Source organism: Podarcis cretensis (genome assembly GCF_951804945.1).
Source record: "Podarcis cretensis genome assembly, chromosome: 14".
Taxonomy (NCBI): Eukaryota; Metazoa; Chordata; class Lepidosauria; order Squamata; family Lacertidae; genus Podarcis; species Podarcis cretensis.
In genome coordinates this window covers 17,414,379-17,423,810 of record NC_137183.1, presented here as the reverse complement: position 1 = coordinate 17,423,810, position 9,432 = coordinate 17,414,379, and the positions used below count along the sequence as shown (strand labels likewise).

Below are 9,432 nucleotides of genomic sequence, written 5' to 3'. Positions count from 1 at the left end.
CCTCTGGGGGGAAATATTACAGCTACAGATGGCTGAATCCATATACTTTGAGAATTGTACTGATGTGGATCAAACCAGAAAGGCAACAAGCAGATATGAGTTGTTGCTGCATTTCAGTATTTTTGGAATAGTTGTCAACAATTGCTAAACTCGAATTGTCTTCATGAGGCAGGGAGCATTACTTGATAGCCAATGAATCACTTGCAACCCCATTAAAACTGATGTTTCCAACACCATGCTTAAGTTGCAGCAGAGCTATTGCCCGGTGTGGGTAGGAGTCGAGGAGAGAAAATGGAAAACCCAGCTTGGACTATCCATAGCATGTTCTATTCATCCATTTCCCCTTCCCCACCACATGTTCTTGGTTGATTGTCTATATTGTCCAGAGCAGGCTGGATTGAAACAACATTCTCTTCACGCGATATCTTCGCTGCGACATCATGAACTTCCCACAGAAGGGTAATGCTCTTCACATGACTGACAACACCTTTGTTTGTAGATGTCTATCATGCATAATTTTAGCTGCTTTACAAATGTACAGTAGTGAGTTGTATCCTTGCATTCGCCTTCTGAAAAATACATTGAAATGCAACAAGAATGAAAAAGGGCAGTTACAGCATCTCATCTCGGGCAAATGCGAACGGGAGACCTAGATAATGTTCACATCCTTTCTCCTTCCCTCTCAGGTCTTGCACAACAACACTATGGGCAGAATAATCTGCAGGCTGCTCTGAACGAGTTGCATTCAACGGCCAGGGGTCCAGTCCGTTGCACTAACTTGAGCCTATCTTGGAAGCTGTTTTGCATTTTAGTTCTTCAGAATCAAGCCCTTTGCCGAACTGGGGCACACCAATGTCGCACCATTGTATTGTATGGGAGGGTGGGGTTTGGTTGACGGCTTATCATGTTCATTACGGAACTAAGAGTTCAGCGCCACTGTCTACATGCAATTGCCACAAGCGACCGGAGAGTTCAAAAATGGAAATAAATGTTTACATACTGTCACAAGAAGTGACATTGCAGTGTTTCCAGGTCACTGGTCTCTTCCTCCAGGCGCACGACGGATCTCCTACGGGCCTCTTATTTCTCCTGTGTATGCAGCTGACTTGCCGTGACTGGAATCCACTTCCACAATCTACAGTGCACGGTCGCCAAGGGCCTGCCCTCCAATACACGTCACATTTGTCTGTAGAGCAGTTTCTTCTCATCAATGGCCTGCAGAAAGGTGGGGTAGGTGGGAGAAAAGCCCCCAATAAAATGTTGTTTGAGACTGAATCCGATGGTCGATGTTATTTAGGATGTAACGTCACTACAAACGTACTAGAAGACTACAGTGGTACCTTATGCTTCAGGTTACATACGCTTCAGGTTACAGACTCCGCTAACCCAGAAATAGTGCTTCAGGTTAAGAACTTAGCTTCAGGATGAGAACAGAAATTGTGCTCCGGCGGCATGGCAGCAGCAGGAGGCCCCATTAGCTAAAGTGGTACCTCAGGTTAAGAACAGTTTCAGGTTAAGTACGGACCTCCGGAACGAATTAAGTACTTAACCCGAGGTACCACTGTACAGGCAAAATAATCCTCTGCATAGTTTCAGGTCAGTATGTGAAATTCAGTCTCACAACAACCACTCTGGTTCTGAGCTGTCATTGGTAGAATTCCCCTTTCAGTTGGGGCAGTCCTGTCATGAGCCATGCTGAGCAAAAGTGACTCAGGTGGCAGATTATGGCGGCAGCGGCCTGTTCCCCTCACGGAACTACAAATCCCATAGTTCCCTGGGAAGAGGGATTACTTGTTAAACCCGTCTGGGAGTTGCAGCTCTTTGAGTCAAACAGGGTCTCCTAAAAACTCCAGGCAGGAACTTCTCTCAAGAGCCTTTTTGGTTGAAGGGTAGGGTAAAAATGTGCAAATAGATAATCCATAGCCTGGAGTTTTGTTTTATTTCTGCCACAACCCCACTACAAACAATAAATCCTACTGTGTCGTTGGGCAAACTTTGACATTTACCCCAATAAATACAGAGGGTATTGGGGTCAAGCGGATTTTCATAGGAGAGTAGTAGCATCTACAGTTGGTGTGGCAAGAGGGGCACAATTCCTGTCTTTTGACTTGCCCTACCTGGCTTGCCTTAGGGACGTGGGTGGCTCTGTGGTTTAGGACTTGCCGATCAGAAGGTTGGCGGTTCGAATCTCTGCAACGGTGTGAGCTCCCGTTGCTCGGTCCCTGCTCCTGCCAACCTAGCAGTTTGAAAGCACGTCAAAGTGCAAGTAGATAAATAGGGACCGCTCTGGCAGGAAGGTACATGGCGTTTCCGTGCGCTGCTCTGGTTCGCCAGAAGCGGCTTAGTCATGCTGGCCACATGACCTGGAAGCTGTCTGCAGACAAACGCCGGCTCCCTTGGCCTATAGAGCGAGATGAGCTCCACAACCCTAGAGTCGTCCGCAACTGGACCTAACGGTCAGGGGTACCTTTACCTTTACCTGGCTTGCCATGATTTGCCCTGGGGGCAGAGAACATGCAAGACCACAATCACAGCTTGGCAGGGCACCTTGTTATCTCCCTGTGATTACTAAGATGGAAAACTGCAGTGGTTCAGCCACTGGTGGCTAACCAGGCAATCCTTTGTCCTCCTTCTTACCCCCAAATGTATCATGAGGTTTCTCAAGCACTGCTCCTCACTAGATCAAAAAATAAACTGGCCTGGTGGTGATGGTTTATTCAGCTTCCTCCCAAATGAGCTCAGAGCAGCAAACACAACAACAATAAAACTTACTTTCTTTTAAAAACGAAAACAAGTGATCACAGAGCTGCCAGGGAACAGTGCCTCCTGTCATCAAATGCCTCGGTAAACAGGAATGCTCTTAAATTTCTAAATTTACATTTAAGTGTGTCAGATGTTCTGTCTCCAATTTTACAATTTCCCTGGAAGTTTGCTTACCTCTGCAGTAACACTGGCAGCCAAATCACAGGAGAACATCCACAGTCCTGATGTTGACCAGGTCTACTTTGGATGGCCAGTGAAGAACTACAAAGAGCCTGGCTAGAATCAGCTCTGCCAGGCTGGAAAAATCTTCACTGTACCCTGCGGTTCTGAAGATAGCCACACTCTGAGAGATGTTGGGCAAGAGCCCTATGTCATCCCGGCAGATGCCAGGAGGATGGAGACCCAAGAGAGCAGCTATACTTGCCTTCACACATGTCAGAATGCAGTCTGTTGGTCACATTCACTTCTGGTCAGCCTTCTGAGGACCACATTCCAGTGGTTGGCAGAACCAGAGGTGAAAGTAGGCAAAACAAAGAACTGGTACAGTTGGTTCATTTCTACACTCCCTCTATTCCACATCCAGGCAAGAGAGAGCTATAAGCAGAGTTCAGTGACATATCCCAGCCTGGCAAAAACACTCAAGGAAGGTGTGAAGCAAGGACAGTGAGGGATGTGGCCTGGGGGGAATCCCAAGGTCAGAGAGAGAGGCCTGGGGGCTGCATTTGGCCTTCCAGTCTCAGATTTCTGTTTAATTACTGATGTTTTGAGAGTTAATTTTATTGTGTACAGTGGTACCTTGGGTCATGAAGGGCTTAGTTGTTGGACAAATTGGCTCCTGAACACCGCAAACCCAGAAGTAAGTGTTCCAGTTTGTGAACGTTTTTTCGGAAGCTGAACGTCCGACGTGGATTCCAAGTGAGTGCAGGAAACTCCTGTAGCCAACTGGAAGCAGCACCTTCGTTTTCGAATGGTTTCGGGAGTCGAACGGACTCCCAGAATGGATTAAGTTTGAGAACCAAGGTAAAGGTAAAGGGACCCCTGACCATTAGGTCCAGTCGTGACCGACAACTCTGGGGTTGCAGCGCTCATCTCGCTTTATTGGCTGAGGGAGCCGGCGTACAGCTTCCGGGTCATGTGGCCAGCATGACTAAGCCACTTCTGGCGAACCAGAGCAGCGCACGGAAACACCGTTTACCTTCCCACCGGAGTGGTACCTATTTATCTACTTGCACTCTGACGTGCTTTCGAACTGCTAGGTTGGCAGGAGCAGGGACCAAGCAACGGGAGATCACCCCGTCGCAGGGATTTGAACCGCCGACCTTCTGATCGGTAAGTCCTAGGCTTTGTGGTTTAACCCACAGCGCCACCCGCATCCCTGACTGTACTAATATATCCTAATAGATTATTGAATATTACTTTATTGATATAAGGTGTTCCATTATAAAGTTATGTTTTATTATGGCTTTATTACGGCTTTTTGTATTGCATCAGATTATTGTAAGGTGTGTGTTCTTTGTTGTATATTTTGTTGCTGCATAGTAATAAAGGAAGGTGGTATACAAATTAAAAGTGAAATGAAATGAAATTTCCAGCTTCTGTCATTACTTCAGCTCTTGGAGGACAGCCTGCTGCTAACAGAAGAAGAAGAAAAGGCTCCAATTCTGATTTAGGAGTGGTAGTTATGGCAAGCAGCCATAACCTAACTAAACATCAAAGGGGCTGCGCAAGGGTGGCAAGATGAGGCAGCCACTGACCCAGAACTTCCCAGCAGCATCTGTTAAAAATAATGTGTGACGCAACATCTGCTGGAAGTGTTAAAAGTGGTAAAGGGCCATTCCTATCGGATGGCAACTGTACCTGCTCGTTTCATCGCACAGTGAGTTCGATACCACGGATCCGTTCCAATGCTGACACTGAACAAGGCGATGCTGCAAGCCTACTCCGTGACCTGTGCATTGGCCTGTGCACTGAAAAGGAAGGGGATAAACAACACCAGTCAGAGACGTGGAGATCTGCACCTCCCGGTACGAGATGCAAATAGTTAAACCTTGTGTGGCAGGTACCCATTGGGGCTGGTAAGGTGGAAGACAGGGAGCCCAGCAGCAGGGGCAGTCAGAGGCTAAGTGTCAATGACAGGTGAAGCTGACTAGTTGTTGTTTTATCCCCATCCCCAAATAGCCTCAGTCCAGTATACCGGAAGGAGCATCTCCACCCCCATCGTTCTGCCCGGACACTGAGGTCCAACGCTGAGGGCCTTCTGGCGGTTCCCTTGCTTCGAGAAACCAAGTTACAGGGAACCAGGCAGAGGGCCTTCTCGGTAGTGGCGCCCGCCCTGTGGAACTCCCTCCCATCAGATGTCAAGGAAATAAACAACTACCTGACTTTTAGAAGACATCTGAAGGCAGCCCTGTTTAGGGAAGCTTTTAATGTTTGATGGACAACTGTATTTTAATATTTTGTTGGAAGCCACCCAGAGTGGCTGAGGAAACCTAGCCAGATGGGCAGGGTATAAATAATATATTCTTATTATTCTTATTATCCTCTTTCCCCAGCTGAATTCTACAAGGGCAACACTAAGGAGGAGAAAAGCAGACAGCCAAGGCCATCCCCCTCCCCCCCTGGACTTGACGTAGGACAGGCATAGGAAAACTCGGCCCTCCATATGTTTTGAGACTACAATTCCCATCATCCCTGACCACTGGTCCTGTTAGCTAGGGATGGTGGGAGCTGTAGTCCCAAAACATCTGGAGGGCCAAATTTGCCTATGCCTGATGTAGGACATAGATAAGAAAGCACATCAGGCCATTGGGCCATGTAGCTTAGTGTTGTCTGGCCTACTCTGGCTGACAGCCGCGCTCCTGGGTGCCAGTCAGGAGTCTTTCCTTGGGACCTTTTGCATGTGAAGCCTAATGAGTTAAAGGTAAAAGTAAAGGACGCCTGGATGGTTAAGTCTGGTCAAAGGTGACATATGGGCTGTGGCGCTCGTCTCGCTTTCAGGCCGTGGGAGCCAGCGTTTGTGCACAGAAAGCTTTCTGGGTCATGTGGCCAACATGACTAAACTGCTTCTGGCATAACGGAACACTGTGACAGAAGCCAGAGCGCATAGAAATGCCGTTTACCTTCCCGCCATAGCGGTACCTATTTATCTACTTGCACCGGCATGCTTTCGAACTGTTAGGTTGGCAGGAGCTGGGACTGAGCAACGGGAGCTCACTCCGTTGCGGGTATTCAAACCAATGACCTTCTGATCGGCAAGCCCAAGAGGCTCAGTGGTTTAGACCACAGTGCCACCCGCATCCTGGTACTAATGAGCTATGGCCATTCCGTATGAGTGTCCTTGATGGGTCTCTTTACTTTCAATAACTGAAGTGAATGGCTGCAATTCACTCATGGTGGGAGGGACCTAACCTGAACCTGGGAGAAATGTCACAATAGCAGTGAGGTTTGCCCTTCCATTGCTAATGGTGACACCTTAGGTTGGTGTATTGTGACACTGGGTACAAACCTATTCCCTTCTGCATGTGAAGCAGATGCCTCATCCTTCCTACCTAGCCTAGTATCATCCACTCTGGCTGGAAGTGACCCTCCAGGATCTCAGTTGGAGAAAGGTCTTCCCAAACACCTGAGATACAGCCAGGGAATTGCATCAGAGGTCTTCTGTATGCAGAGCATCATCCATTCTGCCATTGATTGACAGTTCTATCCCTCCCACAGCACAGCTTCTTGCTACTGTTCCAGGAGAAGCCCACGAAAGGGTTGTTCTTTTTCTCCACCCCCCTTCCCCGCCCCCCCCCTTGCTGGGCTCTTGCTGTCACAATTAATTCAACAGCAAAATTAGAAGTCAAATATTTGGCTGTGGTTTCCATGGTGTGGTGTTATGTTATGATTAGCGCTGAAAAAATATTTCAGCAGAATATCTCATCAAAGTAGCTGAAACAAAAGATAATAATAATCTTGGCACGGCCTGCCATCTAAGCACTTTGCTGCTCAGAGGGGAGTTCTCACGGGATGGAGCCAAACGCTCCGAGTCGCTGATTAAGGCCCCCGGACAGCCACTCATTTTCTGCAGCAGCACGTCTCGTCGCTTCCCCGTGCTCCAAATGGCCAGCTGCAAAGCACCGTGGCCAACAGATACTGTGCAAAACCCCCACCTGTCTTTCGGCTCTCTGGCTGAGAATCAGGGAGCTACACAGCACAGCTCAGAAGGCCCAGGTTTGTGTCAAGGGCTGCCAGCTGCTGAACACCCAGAATAAAGGTCCTGGCTCAACTTTTCCGCGTGCCTTTTGCAAATGCAGCATGAGGACGGGCCTTTTCCAGTGGTGGCTCCCTGCTTGTACAGTCGTACCTCGGGTTAGATGCTTCAGGTTGTGCGTTTTCGGGTTGCGCACCGCGACGAACCCGGAAGTACTGGAACGGGTTACTTCCGGGTTTCAGCACATGCGCAGAAGCGCTAAATCATGCTTTGCGCATGTGCAGAAGCGCCGAATCGCAACCCGCGTGTGCGCAGATCACGTTCGCAACCCAAGCGTCCACTGTAGAGTGCTCTCCCTAGAAAGGCTCGCTTGGTGCAATCATTACTCATCTTTAGACACAAGGCTAAAACATTTCTCTTTTGTCAGGCCTTTGGTTATTGATTATCAATGTTGGGTTGGACATTTTAATCCAGCTTTTAAAAAACAGAATTGTCTTTTAGATTCTTTAGGTTTTTAAATGCTGGTTAAAGTATATTGACACCCTATGCCCTTTTAAAATGTGTTGTGGAAGGGGTTGTCTTTTCTGTTTTTTATATTGAGATTTTATGCTGTGAACTGCTCTGAGATCTAGGGCTATAGAGCAGTATACAAATTTATATAATACTAATACTAATGTGTTTGTTTGTTTATATACTGTAAGATGCCTTTAATTACCAACATCATTTTATGCTTCTTATAAACCTCTTCTGATGTTTTTCTTTTACAATCAAGCAGTGTATAGGAAATAAACAATAACACATTATTATTATTATTATTATTATTATTATTATTATTATTATTATTAAAAATCAGGCTTCAAAATTTATAGAAGTTGGGGAAAATACCTGCGTCAGTTGCTATCTTCTAGCCTAATGTACCTCATAGGGCTGATGTGAAGATTGTACACAGCCGCAGGTTTCTTGCAGGACTCTTGAGATGTAATGGCGCTTAAGGTATCTGCCTCCCTTCCTCCTGAATATCACCATGCTTTGAGTCTGGCTTTGAGTGTTGGACTAGGGCCTGGGAGGCCATGGTTTGAATCCCCAATCAGCCATGAAGCTCACTGGGTGTCCTTGAGCCACTCACCATCTCTTAGCCTAACCTACCTCACAGGGTTGTTGTGAGGTGAAATGGTGAACCATGTAATAAATAAAATAAAATATCCCCAAACACTTTTTCACCTTAGCGTGAGTTGGTCAAATGCCTGGGTTCTAGGCTGTTACCTAAACACAGAATGTATCATTGCTTGTCTTTTCCCTGTGATGACTCCTTATCTCCCTGTCCCCCTTTCTCCAATCTTTGATCCTTTTTTTTATTTTTCTGCTGAAACGCACTGGGATTGTGCCTGTTGGTGTATTATATTATTATTTTTCGGTCCATCCTGTTTAATTTCCTTTAAATTACAGATAGGTAGCCGTGTTGGTCTGCCATAGTCAAAACAAAATAAAAAAATTCCTTCCAGTAGCACCTTAAAGACCAACTAAGTTAGTTCTTGGTATGAGCTTTCGTGTGCATACTTCTTCAGTATCTGAAGAAGTGTGCATGCACACGAAAGCTCATTGTTTTAATTTCCTTTAAAGAAATCCTCAAAAAAACAAACAAAACACAACTGCTAAAATACAATAAAATGAGTGCGTATGAAGCATTTCTGCTGGGCTGTATTCAATTATACATTGTGTAGGAAACCTCACTGGAGGCTGTGTGGTGGGTGTAATAAGAATAAGAATAAGAATAAATTTATAAATAATAATACATAATAAATTTTATTTATATATGCAGATATAGATGTAGACTGAAGTCCATCTATTAATGAGTCAATCAACAGGTAATTAATTACCTGGCCCCATGGATGAATAAGCCATTCCGTACACGAATGTCCCACACAAGGTTTCCTTTCCAAAGGATGCTCTTTGTGTGTGCAAGCAGACAGAGGCAACGTTACAGCAGTACCATTGGCTCTGACTTGCTTGCAGATTCTCTGCCGGTGGCGGAACCCATTGCCACATGAAGCCGAGCACTCGGACCAGGCACTCGTTGTCCACCTGCAGAGAGAAAATGTTAAAGCAGAGACAAAAATGCAGAAGTAACAACAGTCACATCATAACAGAGAGCGAGAGCGAGAGAGCACTATGGGCTATCTGTTGTGACTTCAGATGTTAGGATGGCTAATGTCCATGGCAGCTATATGGTAAATCCATGATTAGGTCCAGTCGTAGCCGACTCTGGGGTTGCGGCGCTCATCTCGTTTTATTGGCCGAGGGAGCCAGCGTACAGCTTCCGGGTCATGTGGCCAGCATGACTAAGCCGCTTCTGAAGAACCACAGCAGCGCATGGAAACGCCGTTTACCTTCCCGCCGGAGCAGTACCTATTTATCTACTTGCACTTTGACATGCTTTCGAACTGCTAGGTTGGCAGGAGCAGGGACCAAACAACAGG

The 9,432-nt window shown here is 46.5% G+C and overlaps 1 protein-coding gene across 1 annotated transcript in view; it reads right to left on the bottom strand.

Annotated features, from left to right (window-relative positions):
• Positions 1 to 305: 305 nt before the first annotated feature.
• ADAMTSL3 (ADAMTS like 3) overlaps positions 306 to 9,432 on the bottom strand; it is a 283,673-nt gene continuing 274,546 nt past the window's right edge. Inside the window, exons 27-30 of the mRNA XM_079954170.1 lie at positions 8,833 to 9,037; positions 4,621 to 4,730; positions 1,001 to 1,215; positions 306 to 569 (exon numbers count right to left, since the gene is read on the bottom strand). Coding sequence (XP_079810296.1) covers positions 439 to 569; positions 1,001 to 1,215; positions 4,621 to 4,730; positions 8,833 to 9,037 — 661 coding nt within the window. The 3' untranslated portion in view covers positions 306 to 438. The remainder of the gene's footprint in view (positions 570 to 1,000; positions 1,216 to 4,620; positions 4,731 to 8,832; positions 9,038 to 9,432) is intronic.